General features: G+C 42.9%; 1 protein-coding gene across 1 annotated transcript in view; it reads left to right on the forward strand.

The window, feature by feature from the left end:
* The window catches only part of PIGN (phosphatidylinositol glycan anchor biosynthesis class N), a 199,635-nt gene that overhangs the window by 169,311 nt on the left and 12,390 nt on the right, over positions 1-17,934 (forward strand). The window contains exon 29 of the mRNA XM_075084211.1: positions 1,015-1,095. Within this exon, the coding sequence (XP_074940312.1) occupies positions 1,015-1,095 (81 nt within the window). The remainder of the gene's footprint in view (positions 1-1,014; positions 1,096-17,934) is intronic.

Genomic DNA, 17,934 nt, shown 5'->3' on the forward strand with positions numbered 1-17,934 from the left:
TTCAGCAGACAAGCATCTTCCTGGCATCTTCAGCGGGCAAGCCTTCTGCTCCCACCAGCTGCAGGTGAAGTTGGATAAGAGGAGGTATGCTCAGGGGCTTGGAGGCTTGCTTGGTTTCCAAAAGTGAGTTAATTTGGTGGTGGAGGTGGTCTTCTGCCTGAGTGCTTTAGCATGCTTATTTTTAAGCTTGGTGCTCTCCACCTCTCTTGTACCTCCAGAGGATTTCTGGGGTCTGATTGGGCTGTGACAAGCTCCCCCTTTTTCCCCTGCTTATCTCCCTGGGGCAGCTGCTGCAGTCTGTGTGGTGAGGTTTAGAAATTAGTTCCTATTGCTGTGTTTCCTGCTCTGCTGTTGGTTGGTATTTTAATGTCTTCAAGCTAACATTAGGGAGGGTAGTGCACCAAAGAGCTTCTGGACTGCTGCAGGAGGAGAAGTTTCTTACGTTCTCAAAGGTGGTGTCCTCGCAGGTGGTAAAACAGGTTTGAGAGATGTGGTTGTAATCCCTGTGAATTACAGAGGCATCTTCACTGAGCAAGCAGTAGGCGCTGAAGGTGAGCGGCAGATTACGGAGGCCTTTTGACATCCTAAAGGACGTGAAATCTTTGCGGTGTTTGCTCTGAAAATATTCTTTCTGCCTCTCTAGAAGTGTACTGTTTACACATGTGCAAACGTTGAGGTTTTGCAGTGTACGTGCTTGCAGTTGCTGTGCTTTGGGCACAGCTGGTAGTGCTGAAAGGAGGACTTCTATTATACAAACACTTGCTGCTTAGAAAGTAAAAATTTGCTGAGAGTGGCACTGGAAGCCCAGCAATTCTCCCTCCAGCGAGGAAGGGAACTGCTGGCGACTGAGCTGTGCTCGGCAAGGCGCGCGTGCGTGGTCACAGCAGGACCAGAGGTGCTGAAGTGCTGGCATTGTTATTTGGAATATTTAAATTCCTTAAGCTTTTTTTTCCCTTAGCAATACTTCCCAAATATAATTATTTAAAAGTTAACCTGAATTATGCTATTTTGCAGATGCTTGGGAGCCTGTTTTCTTCCTTCTGCCACGGTAGATCTGTTAGCACCGGTGACTACAGCTGCAAGTTGCTTGTCCAGGTATAGCTTGTCTTTGCTTTTGTGGGATCAAGGCCTGTTTGGTATTTTTTGACCTGATTCTCGCAGTATTTTGTTTTGTTTGCCGCACTGTTCTGTATGCCAATTTCCCTGTAAGTGTTATGAGAACTGGCAATATGGGCCTGATGTTGAGGGTGAGGGGCTAATACAGATACATTTCCTTTTATTTTGGAAGCTCTTGCAATCCACACTTTGCTGGCAGGGTGGTAATGATGTTTCACAGAAGAATGTCTTTCTCATTTGATTTCAGAGTGCTCTGATGGGGTCCATCAACAGCCCCAGGCAGGGCAGGTGATGCACTAGGGCTGGGGTCCATCCAGCGGCAGGAGATGGGGACAAAGACAGGACTGGGGACATGGCTGCAGGCGTGAGCCCGAGGTCCAGCCAGGGACGGGGCTGGAGACTGGCACCACTGTGGCGGCAACCCTGGGGCAGGGACTGATGGCCTTGTGGGGTTGAACCAGGGTCCTGTTTCTATTTTTTTAAGTGCTCATCCAGAACAGTAGCCATTCTGCTGTGTTGCTTACTCAGCGTTTCGTTTTAGGAGGCCTGAAGGTATGTTGCTGCAGCCGAACAACACCACCTCCATGCGATCCCCTGCATTTGCGGTGTCTAGCTGTTTCACATGTGCAGTTCTAGGGACAGAAGTGCTCGTGAGCGGTTACGGTAGCTGGGGGATTGTTTAGGCTCCCAATACGTGGCTGTGCTCAGCAGGCTGCTGCCGCAAAGTGTGGCGTACGTAGCGTTGTCACGCTGAGGTTATTTCAGAGGGACATGGCAGCAGCTTTTGCACCCAGGGCTGTGCAATCTGAGGGCATATTGTTTAAGCTGGAGAAACACTTGATGAGAGGCCAAGAAGGTTATTTGCATGACTGATGAGATGATCAGTAGACAGTGATCGCTGGAAAATGCCAATGGTGTCGTGCACTCTCAAGTGGAAACAAAGGCAGCCATTGCACGCTTTCCACAGAGGCTCGGGTGCTCCTCGGTGCTGGTGTCACTGTGGATCAGCAGCTTACTGCAGGGTCAGCGTAGGATGAGTACAGAGGTATCTGATTTTCATATCCTCTGAACGTCAGTTTAGAACTGATGATTAGCTTCCTCTATGGCTAGAAAGACCTCTTTTTTTTTTTTCTTCTTTTTTTTAATAGGTGAAATCAAAGGGCCAGGCTCTTTGGTCTGAAACTATAATATTCTCAGTATTTGTCACATGTTCAGCTGACTGAATTAGTTCAAATGGAAAATGCCTATTCCAAAATCCCAAAACTTCCGTGAAAAAAATGTATTTTGTCCATTTTTTTCATTTAAAAGCAAATTGTAAAAAGACCCTCTTTCTTCTATGTTTCTCTTAGTGGCAAAATAAGTAAAGTAAATGATTGAAGAAGTAGTTTTGTATGTACACTTGTACATGTGTGTATGGAGGAAAAACAAAATATATCGATATTTTTGACTTACCAAAATAAAAAAGCTAGTGAAAGTGAGTGATGTAATAAATCACAGGCCTGACCTGCCTGCTGCTTAACAGCCCTGCATCACAGTTCAGGAGCCCCTCTTCTCCATTTCGTTCATGATGCATGGGTCTGAGCAAAAGCCAACGGCTGCTTTCAGAGGATCTGATGTCGCTTGGTGTGATACGCTGCATACTTCTGAGATGTATCAGCTTCTACCTTTTGCAGATCAAATCCAAGAGGGTAATGCGTAGATCCTGTTTTGTTTCAGCATGGCTTGCTTATGCAGTGGAGAGGACGTGAGAAATGCGTGCAGTCATCTAGGTGGATGAAACAGTCGCTGAATGTTTCGGTAACATCACACATGACATGAGCTTCTGTGTGAAATAAACATGTCTCTTCCAAGAAAGGAAAATCCTTGACAATACTTTTAAAAGCTATTGGGAAATTGTGGGTTAAATAATTGCCTCTATGACCACAGTAACATTTTATTTTTTGTTCTTGCCGCTTTTCTGATTTTGCTACAGATGTGCAGGCAGGAGGAAAAAAAGAAGGTGAGAGAAGGGAGCAGTTAGTTTGTTTGGGGTTTTGTTTGTTTTACTTCTTTAGTGCATCTTTCTTGTTGGCATCTGATTCCTGGCAGTGCTTTGTGACCTCCAGTGCGCCCCATCGGTGCTCTCCATTCGGAGCTTCCTCAGCGGGCAGAAACCTAGATGCCAGAGCACTGAAAGCGCTGAACTGCCCAAAAGGAACAGCATCTTGCATCAGCTCTTCCTCTTTTCTCCCATGTTGGTGAACATGGGGAATTGTTGAAACCAGCTGAGCTTTACTGTAAGAGAAAAAAAAACAACAAAAAAACCCCAAAACCGCCCCCCCCCCCCAAACCTACCAAACTTCCAACATTTGGAGATGATTACAAGGAGGATTGAGCATTGCTGTTCCTCCTCCAGACACTCCTGAATTCAATCCTGGCCTTATCTTAATACATTTTTAAGGTTTTTGAAGATCAGCTTCATCTGAGAAGAGAATTACGATTTTGTTGTGGTGCGTGCGGGAAGTGGGGGTTATTCTCATGTGTTGGGATACATGTGTTTAGACTCTCTGGAGCTTGAAGTGAAAACTGGGTTTCCCCTAGGCAGTAGCTGAAGAAGAAAACATTGTAGACCACTGCAAAAATCATAAGCAAAGAAATACAAGTTGCAGTTTTTTAGTGCTACATAAAAGGAAACGGCTAAACGTGTTTCCTTCGTAAGCAAACCAGTTTGTGAACTGCATTGTATCACTTTTGTTTGTAAGTGTCCCCATTTCATCAGCTCCTGTTCTAAGGTAGGTTGCTGACACCTTAAGCTCTGCAGCCAAAAAGCTGGAAGAAAGAGGTTTGTAGCAGTTTCAGGAGATTGCTTGGAACCTCAAACTGCTTATTACGTTTCTTTGAATTACTGGGTGAATGCATAAGGTACCTGGTATTTTGTTTCAGAAGTGCAAAATGTAAATAAATCTCATTAGGATAGCGCTCAGACACTTTCCGTCAGTTTTCTGGCTTGATTTCCTAGCTTGGTAAAGCACAAACCTCCAGGTGTTGGCAAAATCTCTTACTGTGAATGCCTTTCCTGTGAAAAGCTGGTGCAAAATAGTTCTGTTCTAGCAAAGGGAGACACTAGGAGGTGTGCTGCACCTCCTTAATCTGCACAGGTCTCTGTGTCACTTAGAGGATGGCTGCACATGATTTAGCCATTCCTTCATCACAGTTCAAAAGTCCCTCTTTCACTGTGCCTCGGCTACAATTGTATGGCCCGCTCACACATCTCACACGAGTAAAGGAAGGCAAATGTAGCATCCACCTGCCCTTACCTGTTAAGAAAGGGTGCTTGGCATCTGGGAGGCACAAACACCATCCTGCAACCCTTGCTCCCCCCAGGAAAGCTGGTGCAAATCAGAAAGAGCTAGAGAAGCAGGGTCCTGCAGACCATACATTGCCGGCTTCGTAGGTCTTGAGAGTGTTGTGGATGTTTGGAAGCAATGAATATAGAAGGCCACGTGCTCAGTGCAAGAAATTATTAACTCCACTGTGTTTATTTTCACAGTGAAATTGCATTTTCACTTCTCCATGAAAGATATTTTAAAGGGATACAAACCCAGCAAAGCATTTCTTTTTGTGGACTCAGTGACTTTGGCACAGATGTGATGAAACTAGCTACTCTCTTGATGAAAACACAGAGCTGGTAATAGTGCAGCTTTGCATCCTCTCTAAGGAAATCTGGCGATGCAGCCACAGTGGATGGAGGTCGTACTTCTTTACACTCCAGATTGACATTGCTGTGCGGGAAAAGATGTGACGGACAGGCATAGCTTTAGTGAAGTGACTGATTTGAGAGTGAAACATGGGATTAATAACTACCTAGAAAATAGAGTATTATTCAGCTGAAACTTCATTTCACTTTTTAGTGACTCAGTGATGTGAATGCTTAAGATTTGAGTAAGTTTCTTTAAAGGTGTTTTAACAGGACTTTCAGTTACGGGTACCTCTAATTGCATTTGAGTTAATATGCATGTAAAAGCTTGAGAGCACTAAGTCTGTGCTTGTGAATTCGGGAGTTGCTGTCTTGGCCGCCTGCATTTCGTGTTTGCATGCAAAATAATTTGCATTAGTAGTAGAGCATTCTGTGTGCATATAGTGTGTGTTAGAACTAAACAAAACGTAGGTCTGGGGGAGGCCATGTAGGTAAGACTGGATGGTTGCTGGAGGCCGCTAGATTGTGCCTTGTCTTAAAAACAGAAGGGAAAAAAAAAAGCGTGGAGAGGGTGGGGCTTACCTGGCTATTGTAGTTAGGATCCACTCTAATTCAATCGACGCAGCACACTGTGGATGTTAGAGAATTATGCAGGGCTCTGTTTCAACTGGTCTGCAAAATGACTCAGTGTAAGAGCTGACAGTGAGGTCATGTGGATTGTTTTTAAAGGATCTGTTGGACTAATTATACTATTATACTATGTTTTGTGGCTTAGTATTAGTTAAGCATGCCCCGAGTTACTTACTGGTAAGAGTTCGACTTTTAATTTTCTGCTGGAAGCAACTTCCTTTCAAGATTCAGAGAGGTACAACAGTTGTCAGTAGAGACTGTAACATTAAATCCCAAAGTACTGTATAAATTATGGGGGAAGGAAAGAAGCTGCAGAAAGCAGGAGGGGAATTAATTGTATGACAAGGGGTGTGCTGAACAAGCGAGTGGCTTAACACTCAGTATCGCAGGGAGGAGATTGGTTGTATTGGTGTTTACTAACTACTTTCCCCAAGTCTGCTCATGTGTGTGTAATATATGTATATAAAAATTAGTGGCTGCTGTGATTACATATAGTGGCTTATGCAATTGTTTGAACAAGGCAACAGAGAAAGTAAGATTTCCAGACTCTTATTTCTTTTGCTCATTACAAACATTTAGTTCCTCCCTCTCCACCTCCAGGCACTCCAAACGTGGCTCACATGTTATCTGAATTTGACCTTGCTTCCTGCTCGCTCTCTGTCCCTACCCACCATTTCCTCTTGTTCTTGCCCCGGCCTCCAGGTCCTGTAGGGACTCCCATGTCTTTTCTCCTGCTGTTTTCTGCATCCTCTCTCTACCCTCCCTAATCTTTGGTAACACACAGTCCTTCCTTAACAGATGTAAATCGGGCGGATTTTTAGTTTCCCCTTAATTTCTGTGGAATATGTTAGTTAAAAGAGAACACTGTTAAAAAAAATTCAAATGTCTTTGTCTAGTGTTAGTCTTCAAATACTGTAAAAAACCTTAGAAAAGAATATTTCTACGAGACCTTAGGAAAAGAGTATTGCTACAGGGAAACTCGTGGTATAAATCTTGCCAAACTTTACATGGCTGAAAAAATCTTCATCTCTTGACCTCTAATTCTAGAGAATTAATTTTATTGGGATTCAGACTCTCAGGTTTTATATCCTAGAAATTTTGTGCCCGCTGAGGAAAAGCCTTTATCTCTCATATTACTGTTGGCTGTTTAAAGTCCAGAGACAGAATTCAATTCTGGAAGTGTAAGGCCATGTGTCTATGGCAGGGCTCTGTCTCTCAAAACTGGGTCTTTGTACTTGCCAGACAGTGGGGAAATACGATCAGGTTAGCCGGGGCACGCAGTGGGGTGTTTTTAGTGATTTGCCAATTGCAGGAAGATGGAGGACTACCTTCCTGGTCACAAAGTCTGCTGGACAAATGCATTTAACTAGTGAAGAGAGTTTGAAGCGATGCCGTGTTGTATGCCTGCGGTATCAATGAGTGGGTGTTGGCTGTTTCAAGATGAGCTTTCGTGTGGCGTTGGGAATTCTGGCCCAGCATAATGTTCAGCTTGGTGGTCTTCCTCCAGTACAAGACTGGCTTCTTTTTCTGGTTGGGTTTTAATCAAGAAAAAGTAACCCCCATCATCAGTGAGTCACTGGGTGGGTACAACGTGCATGTCATACTTGACATGTCCCAAGAGCATGGTACGCCCTGCTTAGTGGTGGCCAGCGTTGAGGCCAAGGACGGTTCTTTCCCTTTGAGCTGTGTCTGGTGTTGGCACAGCCTAAGCTAAACTTAAACCTCCTGAATACCAGCATAGCTAACTTGTTGTTCTTTGGGACTATTCAGTCTTCCCAGTCCAGGCAAACATCACTTCATTCCCCCTCTCCAAAGGCTGTTGTTACTCACTGCTCTTCCCCTTCCCCCCGCTCCCCCAGGACTAACAACTCTCTGGCACCTCCAGTAATGTTTCATTGCGACGCAAAAGGAGGAAAGCACTTTGTCAGCAGCCTACTTGAGGCAGAGAAATTTATATCTCTGAGAAGCATATGTACAGAACAGCAATTACTCAGATCATCAATATTTATACAGCAGATAACAGTCATCATGGACAAGATGAATATTGTCACAACAGCAATAGCTGCTGGGGGGGATGCAAAATATAATTGCTAGGTTTCTTTAAACAGGATAATTATTTAACTTTCAAGTGATTGGTGAAAACAGCTTAGATTCTGAATTAAATATTAAGTGGGAGCTCACCTGCTTCTAGAAAGTAAAAGAAATGCCTCTCCTGTCCACCCTCATGTCACACAGCGAAAGCTGCCTGGGATGTTGTCGTTTACGTGCGGCTTTTGCTGAAGGCAACGCTGGTACCAGTTGCTGAACAAGGAATCATAAAAAAAGAGTAACAACAACAGAAAAAAACCCAAGCAGCTTGTTTTGAAAATGAGTTATTTTACATCTGCTGTGGACAGACACTTGTTTGTGGATGAGGTAGGGGCACAGTCCCACATGCTTTGCTTTTAAAAGCTGTACCTGGTGTCCAGTGGGAGACAGCCACACTTGGGGCAGGTTTTCTACCAGACCTTTCAAACATCCTGCTCGCTAGCTGATGCAATGCCAGTTGCCTTAGTGGTGCCTGGCTGGGCAGGCAGCACAGCGAGTCCCCGTCCTGTCTCCCACTCGGCTGCCGGCCAGAGGGACAGCACGGGTGGTGGCTTCCTGTTTGCACGGGAGATGCAGCTCCTGATTTCTGCAGAGAGAACTGCTCCTTCCACCTCCTGTCTTTAACCTTTGTATGACAGCATAATTATTTGGACGGCTTACCTTTGCTGGCTAGGAAATCTGCTAGGTTGCCCTGTTTTTGAGAAGTATTAAATAAAAAACTAAATTCATGCGAGCTCTTTGCTACAGATAATTTACTTGCTGACTTTTTTCTTCTTGTGAAATGCCTCTGAATAGCTCCATTTTTCTCTTACACTGACTGAGTATTTGAACCCCTGCACCCCCTTGACTTCTTTCAGTTGAGGGGGAACAGTGGACAGAACGTGCAGCACTTGGTGTTCAGTGTTTAGCTCAGTTGGGTTGGCTGTTATTTGCAATGTCAGTCACACAGCTCAAAGTTTTTGAAACACCAAAGTGACTTAAGAACATTTTCAACAAAGTAGATCCACAAAAGACCTTAAGTACTGTGGTATCACACTTCCAGGCACTGTATCCTATGGGATGCAGATAACGAGGTTTCTTGTGCAATGCCAGGAGAAAAGTTGGCCCAAGAGTGGGATTTGCAAAAGCTGGCATCCAAAAAAAGGAGGCACATGAGCTGGCTATGACAAGAGAGAATCAAGAGGAGGTTTTTTAGGTCGGCAGCCCTTTTTCTGTTCCAGGAAAACATGCTGAACTGCTCCTTTTTATTCTTTTCTGGAGTTAGGTACCTTCTGCTGAGATGTAAGTGGTGGCGGAGCTAGCGGCTGCTCTCTCTGACTTAGGTTTGATACTCAGCCTGAAGGAATCTGTGACTGAGCCTCCCATCTTTGTCTGGTGGTATTTGATTGTGGATCTTTTTCTCTTCACAGGTAAACACAGACTGCCTGGATTCTAGCCCATCTCCAAATGAATTTTTAATATAAGATAATTAAACATTCATTGGAGCAGGGACAGGAACCCAGGTCTCTGCCTTCCCCTCATACTCACTTTTTGTTTCTGACCTGAATATTGAATTATGCACTTCAAAGCGGAATGGGTTCAGCAGGAGGCATTGGTGGAGCTCTGCTGAGCTACTGAAACTGCTGGTACTTAAGACTCTTATCTGGGAGAAGGGGAAAGAATGTTGTTATTTTGTCAGATTCACCCTTAGTGAATGAAAGTTTCCTTCTGCGATGAACAGGTTCTTGTGTGGATTCACTGAGTCTGCTCCCCTGGCATGTGGCTTTGGGAAGTCCTCACCCTGTGGCGCGAAGATTAACTTGGATTGAATGTGTGTGTGAAGCTAAATTTAAGTCAGCTTAGATCCTCCTCATGCAGGTGAAGCTGAAACATCCAGTAATGGCAATAGTAATACTTAAGATGCTTGTCCCCAGTGCGTAACTCTTAATAGAGATGCTTTCTAAATAGCAGATCACAAACCCAGTATTTCAATGATACATCTTGAAACTTTTTCTTAAGTAGTAGCCCCTAATTTTTTTACTGCTGGTGGTGAAATCTTTGCTCGGAACTTAAGCTTAAGCTTGCAGTCTGCAGACTTACTTTCTTAGCTACCTTCCCCAGATCCCTTTGAGGCAGCCACTGCATGAAGAGATCCTTGGTGTAGAGACTTTGTTGGGGGATTATCTGCGAAGGTGTCAAAGGTGTTAATCCAAACTTTTTTTCTGCCTGAAGTTCTGCCTTGAGAAAAGTAAGTACTGACCACCTCTTGGAGAGGTTGCTGCAATTTATTAGCCAGCCTCTTATGTGGGTGACCCAGGCCTGTGATAGACTCAGCACGTTGCTCCTTCAGTTGTATTGCAGCTCAGAATAGCTTGCTTTCAGAGTAAGGAGAATAAGGGACCATTGAAGAGAGCAGGTAATCAGCACTACTGATCTTCCAGATTATTGAACTGTGTTGAAATAATGAGGTTTTTAGTCAGGCTAGATTGTTTGTATCTAATTATCTGAATTTTTTTTATTGCAGTAACTTACACTGGGAACTGGAGACTATGAAGGGGATTGCTTCCCCCTGCATTTAATGGGGTACTGTGTTTTGGCTTAATTGTTATATTCTAATTTGAGGATGAGATGTTAGCAGCCTGAGGAAATAGGGTGCTCGCAGCATCCAGAAGCCGTGATTCCCTCTTAGTTCTGTTTCACTTTAGTGTCAAGTACTGGGGAGCCACTGTGAAGACTGTAGATCAAAGTCTTTGGTCACGCTGGTGCCACCTAGCTAAAGCCTTGAGGGGTTTTGATGAATAAGGGCTTAAAGATCCAGTCCTGTGTAGTAGTTTTCTTTTAAAATAAAAATGGGAAGACTTGCGTTGTGAAGGGTGGAATCAGAGGTATATTGCTATGAAGCCTCAAGAATGTTCCTGGAGCAGAAAAACTCCTGCTTCTGAGCAGTAAAAGGATGAAGCTGTTTGCCTCTTCAGTTGGTTTTACAGCTGGTTTGGTGATTCGTCTTGCACTGCCTTCCGGAAGTTTTGTCTGCATCCTTATTTTGTCAAAGTTCATTGGTTAATTTTATTAAGGGGAAAAAAACCCCAATCTCCTTTCACTGAAAAATGGAACTGAAGGGTGAGGTTTAGGAATACTAACACCATCTCCCATGGGAACGATAATTAGCATACTTTGTTTTCCCATTCTTCCCTTGGGGCTTGGCTTGATGGCTGGCTTCCATTTCCTCTTTTCTTTTTGAGTTGCCCTTGTGGTTACGGGAGATGTAATCTAGCTGGGAAACCTAATCTGTGTTGGAGAATGGGAACGTGGGTCATCCCATATACAAGTACCTTGAGTTGGTGCAGGCAGCATTTCAGCGTTCTGTGAACAGGTTCCCAAATTTCCATTATTTAGTAGAAAGGCAACACTTACCTTAGTACGGTCAGCATGGCTGTTCATTTCACTTCATTCGTAAGGTGTTCATTTAAAACCTCAGAATTCCAATAGAACTCACTTTTTGTCTAATTCTATTTTAAATTGGCATCTTTCCTTGATTGGCAAGGATAAAAGAAATTGTTTTTTTTGTGTGTGTGTGTTTTTTTAGTTTTTTTTTAGGGGTTTGCCTTGCAGTTGTAAGTGTGATACTAGGATACTGGAATTTGTTGTAAGTTCAAAGGACAGCAAGTAGGAGTTGGTGGTTTCATTTGCCTGAGGAGACCTTTCTTGCTGGTCTGTCATAAATATTTCTGAAGTGTGGAATGGAGCTAGACTGGGAATGGGAGTAATGTACATTTCAGGTTTTACTTTCTGAAGTAGATTCCCTTCTTAAAATAGAAATAAACAGAAATACTGGAGTTGTGTTGATCAAACAGACTGATATATAGTCAGTCTGTGGAGTAGGAATTCTGTCAGTGTGTGAAGTTTAAGCATGTCTAGAAGACAGAAGCTGGTCAGTAGTAGCAAACTGTTGAGAGTTCAGTGAAGTTGTATTGCTCCCAAATTTGCTTTTCAGTAAGCAGTGAGCTATTTTTACAAGGACACTGTTGCTACTGTTACAGTTGGCCTTCAGAAAAAAAACCCTGACTTCCATGAAATTCTTCAAGTGTACAGAAACTTGTTCATTTTATTCTCTCAATTTCACAATGTCCTCTGTCTTTAAGCTTACAACCTTTTGCAAGCTGCTGCTCTCCCTGTTTGTGTGACTTCCACAGAAAACACAAGTAATAGCAGTTGAAGGGGAATTCTAAAATAGATCAGGAAATCTAGGGCATGTCAGGATGATTTTGAGGTGGTCTCAAAAATCCAGAGGTTGCCTTTTTTGAAAGCTTTAGCTGAATGCTTTGAGATTTAGCCTCTTCCTCTTTATCTAAAAGTCGTGAAGAGTGGGGCTTTCCTCTCAAACAGAGCGTGTCATATATATTGGCTCTTGATGGAAGTGGGACAGCTTGTGGGATGACCTGTTCTCTAGTGGAAGGATTTCTAGGCAAGTCTGGCCCAAACTGGCGCTACAGAACATTAATCATGAAAGTGGCTTCACCCAGCAAAATGGACCTGCTTCATGTGGAGTGGTCACTGGCACAAAGAAATGCTTGCAGGGCTGGACCCAGGCTGGTTTTCACAGCTTTAAAGAAATGAGGCTTTAAAGAAATTGTTTATCCACCTGCAAAGTCCTTGTGATATATATTTTTAACTAATATATAAATTTATAATTATTTTCATACGTAAAATAAATGGGTTCATGCTACCATACTGGTATTCCTGAACATCCTTGCAAATAGGCAAGGTAAGCCAGTGAAAAGGATTTTGATATGGAAGTGTGCATTTTAAGAAGACATTATGCCCATGTTGAAGAACAGTTTTGGGAAAAAAACCTCACACTGACTTCCCCCTTGGAGTGCTGATTTACAGTCCAGGTTTTCCATCTTCTGATGCAGCTGCATCCCTGACAGAAGGAGGTGTGACATAGAGGGCTGCTTATGGTCTCACCTTGGTAATGAGAAGTTCCTTTAAAAAAAGGTTACAATTATGTGACATGTTTGCTTTCTTCCTTATGTTGACTCATTTGTAGTCGGCATGACCCAAAAATGAGTGATGGTGTTTGGTGAAGGACAATAGAAACATGACCCCACGACTACGGGAACTTTACTGTTCTAGCCCTTGGAGGAGCTACAGTGAAAATCCTTTCATATTTTGAGGAACCTGACTCATTTTCTCCGATGTTTGGGTTACATTCCTGTGCTACTGCTTCCTCTGCTGGCTGAAACTCCTCTGTGTGGTCCATTGGAGAAACCTCTTCTCTCTTTATGTTAATGGGTGGTTATGAAACAAGAACAAAAAAATTAAAGATCATGAACTGGCAAATTAATGAAGTGATAAGAATCTACAACTTTGTCCTTTAATAAAATTATAAAACTGTTGCTATTTCAGATGAAGAGAGAGAGGTGGCTGTAATGTGTATTTGTGCCATTTCAAATCAGGATGTCATGCTCAGTTGGAATTTTTCAGTTCAATCCTTTAAAGGTTTCATTTCTAGCACTTGCGCTCATTTCTTTTGTGTAACTTTTAACAGTATACAATAGCATTTTTCCATCAGCAAAGGCCTATGCATTTCAGTGACCTTTACTGCTTTCTTTAAAGGGGCTATGCAATCAGACATAAGGGAAGGAAATTATTTAATGGTTTTCTTTTTTAAAAAAGGTCTTCAGCTTACGTCTATACACGTATGGTTGTACTATTCACATTTAGAGCACCTGTGTTTTGCACCTGCACTCTTATTTCGAGGAGCCTGAAAGTCTACTTGCAAAATCTGAGCCCATTTGCCAAAATCAAGCTAAAAAAAAATATATAGATGGGTAGGCCAATTGTCTTTAAAGCAAGGAGCTTTCATTCTAATGTTCCTTCCCTCTTTGGTCCCCCACCTCTGTAAAATATATGGTATTTTCTTCTAAATTTAAATTCAGAACTTACAAAGGGGCTGATCTGTTCTGTATCCGTTGACGAGTCAGTGCTGGAGAATTTTCTGTGCCTTTCTGAACCCACTTACCACCACTTGCCTATGTTTTGCTTCTTGGGAACATTAAAGTTCTCAAGAGTCCACACTAATTGCAGTCCCCTCTATCAAGAGGTTGCTCATTAGAGGAAGCTGTTTGTTGTACCAAACAGTGAGGAGAACACCGAAGCCTGGGCACCCCTTAGTTCTGCTTCCCAATCAGGTGGGTGGAGTATCAGGGAGGCCATGCATCTGCTCAGGGAGATCCATGGGAACAGGAGATCCAAATAAGTTCTTACAGTGGCAGCTCTGCAGCTTGCTAACTTGGAAATATTTCTGATGTCTCATGATGATCACCAGACAGTTACATGCTTCATTGCTCCTCAGTGTTAAGATTGGTATGGGTTACAGTTAAGCTTCATAACTTGCTTTTCCACATGTGAATACTTTATGAACCAAATCCACCTTGGGATAGCATCTAGGAAGGAAGAGGAAGCAGGAACAGTTGCCCCATTCCTCTTTCCATGCCATCAGCCCATCTTCGTATGGTAAAAGATACTTGCTCTAAAAACATGTATTGAGCAAGCTTTTGTGCAGTGCATATAGTACATAAACCTTGAGCTAAATCGTGCCTCTTTCAGTGGGGGATGTTAGTGAACCATCAAGAAAAAAGGTATGAGTTTATTTCTTGTGAGGAAGTGAGTTTGGAATTCTAGTTATCAATTAATTTTCTAAAACCTAATGGATATCATGTGGCATTGATTGTGAATCTCCTTCTGCAAGAAGGGCACGTTACTTTGTCAGGTTTTTTTGGTTTGTGTGTTGCTCATATGCACAGAGATGACCTTAAACTTTCCAGTTTTGTGTCTTTTTATATTTGGGGTCAATTTGGAGGGCAGGGGTGGGGAAGTGCCAGTGATCCACTGACATATATAGGAGAGGAAAGGAAATTACTTTCTGACAGATCTTTTCTGCTATTTCACATGAGCAGATGGATCCCATGGTACAGGTTTGCCTTTAAGGAGAGTTTAAGAAGTAAATACTGCTTTCTGAAAGAGGGCTCCTTATTTTCCATATATGTATAGCTTTTAGGTAATTCATAAAGACTTCTGATAAAAATGCGGACTTTTTTTCCACCCAGTTGTATGAGCTTCAGTGTTGTAAACGCTAAACTTCTCCAGGGGAGAATGAAACGGGAACTGCATCTTTGTCAACTGCACCAATTTGTTACCTCTCTAAATGTTGACTGCTATACTTGATGCCTAGAGTTGGACAAAACAACTGGGATCTACAGTTTTTTCTTTAAAATTTAATTTTCTAAGAGAATGGCACAGTCTTCCTAAGCTTAAGGGTACCTCCTCCTATCTCCCCCAAGTTGCACAGTGTTTTAAAGGGCTTCATTTTGAAGACTGAAAGGTTGGGATGGTTTCAAGCAGGAGCAAAAGAAGCACTTGCTCTTGAAGTTGGATGAGTTTCAAAGACCTTGTGAGCCACAGGTCTTTGAGGTGGATTTATTTCTTTTGGCTGACAAGAGTACTAGACAGAGGCTTTCCTGACAGGCAGAGTTTGGTTGGAGGAAGTGCGGGTTTGACTGACTTTGCTGCAGGAGGAGCGCGAGTGTTGGGGTGAGGCAGAAGGCTCAGTGGAGGGTGGCGTCTTCACCGTGCCTCGTGGAACCATCTGTAGCGATGCTTCACAGAACCACAGAATGGTAGGGGTTGGAAGGGACCTCTGGAGATCATCTCATCCAAGCTCCCTGCTTGAGCAGGCACACCCAGAGCAGGGGGCACAGGACCGCGTCCAGGCGGGTTTTGAATGTCTCCAGGGAAGGAGACTCCACAACCTCCCTGGGCAGCCTGTGCCACTGCTCTGGCACCCTCACAGGAAAGAAGTTTTTTCTTATGTTTAGTTTCACCCGCTTCCTAACCATGCAGGTGAACACTGTAGCTGTTATGTATGTGTAGGGCATAGCTAGAAATAAACAGAAAGGAAACTGGTTTTCTAATCCTTAGGGTGTGGTTTTTGTTGTTGCTGCTGTCTGAAAGCAATAAAAGCCAGCATTATTTCAGCTATATCTCAGCTTGCTGCTTGTTTGGAGGGGTGTAGGAGAATGGTGGGAAACAGTAAGACACTGCCACCTCTCCATGCACAACGCAGGAAAGCAACTCTACCTGCCCTGCGGGAGCTCTCCCCTCAGTCAGGGCATAAGTAATGAGCTCAGCACTTTGGGTGTGCTGGTACCCTTTTCTCTCTTAGAAATGACTGCGCGAGGTGCATTTCACCTTTCTGATGAATCCCATCCGGCACCAGGATACTCTTATGGTGTTAGAAGATGGGACTGGCAGCATTTGTCCCTGCTGTTTGGGTGTGGGGAAGTCATCCTAAACCAAATCAAACCTCCTGAAGGGTGCTAAAGCAAGCTAGTGGGACAGCCAAGCAGAACTGGCTTTTCTTCTTGGTGTCCTGAAAGCCCTGGTGCTTAATGGTTGTATTCTGGAGTGCCACCTGCTGGCACTTGCTCTCTTCACTTTCTTCTAGAGGCAGCTGCTCTGGAAGACGAGAGCTCAGACCAAAGCGCTGTGGATGTTAGTAATAATAACAGTACTAATTATTTCTATTGATCATTACATTATTCGTTTGATTGTCATAGCACTTAAGGACCCTGTTTATTGGCAAAGACTTCACTCTGGCACGTATTCCGCAAACTTGGCGTGAAATAAACTGGCAAAGGCTTCACTGCTTAAAAAATACAGAGCACAGTATGAAGGAGTGGTTTAAAGTATAGAAAAGGATTTTTCCAATCCATGCTGTTATTTGGCAAAATATGAAGTGGGTTTTTTTTTTCTGTCTTGATTTAGTAAAATATTTTGATCATTTCTGTGGTTGGCAAAAAAACAAAATTACTTTTCATAAAAAAGACGAGTCTCTGTCTGCTTTTTAAAGCAGTAATCATTAAAGACACCTGATATTGAAGTCACTTAAGCAAAAGTTAGGAAAACACTGACCCAACTCTAAAAAGTAACAATGATGTCTGTAAACTAAATAATTCTGAAAACCTTTTGGCTGGAAAGCAAGGGTGGCTGTAGTTTGTGGCACAATGCAAATCTGGGTCCAGAGTTGAAATTTTTTTCATCCTAGTCAAGAACTTATTTTGGCCGTAGAAAAGAGGTATTTTTTGAATCTGTTTTGTAACATTGATTTTCTGTCTGTGGGCCAAATCCTTAATGGGCATAAGTCAGTGTGGTTCCATGGCACTGGTTTGGTTGTGTGCATTGACAGTTCCTGTGTCACCACTGTAAGGTACCCAGACATAATACTATAACAAAAATGGAATAAGGTCCTCAGCTGAGTGGAATCCAGTTGAATCCTGCATAGATGCATAAAGCTGGGTGCACGCACACCACGCCTTCTTAGATCATCTCTTCCAATGCAACACTTTCTAGAGTGGCAACACAGACTTTTGGCCTTTTTCCCTTTCTTTTAGCAGTCCCGCCTCTTTGGTTCTTAACTGCTATTCTGTCTGATGCTATGTGGAATACATGTTGGAAATAAGTGGTAAGTGGTGAAGCTTATCTGATATAAGTCTTCAAGAGTGATTAATGACTTCGGGATGTACTGTGGAGACCCTTGGGATGAATGGGGCTGTTTTTACGTAGCCCTGAATCACCTGCCCTTTCAAAGTAAGATCCTTAGCATGAATCGCCTGTAAACACCAGCAATCCTATCAACCAGGTAGTCGTCTTCAGGCTTTGATCACATAGTGAAACGTGACTTGTCTGTTCAAAATGCCCCACATTGTGATTTTTTTTTTAAGCCAACAGCTAAAAAAAGATGAATAACAGTCTTTGTAAACATGTTGCTATGAAAATACTGCTGGTAGTTTGAGTATATTTATCCCATTTGCTTTTGCTAGACTGGGAAATAAAAAGAAATCATGGTGTATTGCTAGACTTAAGTGTTCCACATTCAGCAGTAGAGCAATATGAGTAAGAGATACTTCTGGCTCACTCTGGCTGGCCACAATAGAAGAAAAATTGTTGCAGAGTCAGTACAAAAAGCTTTGTTTGTCCTTTGCATTACCTTTTCATAAATTTCTTCTTCTGAAAGAAAATAGTCAAACTGAAATGAAAGTTGAAATGAGCTGACAGTAATGAAAATAACCATTTTTGCCTAGGAGAAAGTATTTGCTTAATTTGATCTGAAGCTGCCAATGAATTTGTTAACCTCAAAACTGCACTTCTTTAGTTAGCTCTGACTCAGATGCAGAAAACATGAGACTGGCTTGCAAAACACAGACTGAAGTTTAGGGGTTCTACCTAACTGGTGTCTGGGGCTTCTGAAGTTCATGTTTTCAGGCTTTTCTCCAGAAAAATGGGGCTGCCAGCTTCCTTTTTACTGAGTACTGAATTGATTGTCCATAGTCCTGTGAGCCTAGGACTCGCTGTGGCCATATACTATCAGGATTGCGATGAAG

This window comes from Phalacrocorax aristotelis, chromosome 2 (assembly GCF_949628215.1).
Source record: "Phalacrocorax aristotelis chromosome 2, bGulAri2.1, whole genome shotgun sequence".
Lineage (NCBI taxonomy): Eukaryota > Metazoa > Chordata > Aves > Suliformes > Phalacrocoracidae > Phalacrocorax > Phalacrocorax aristotelis.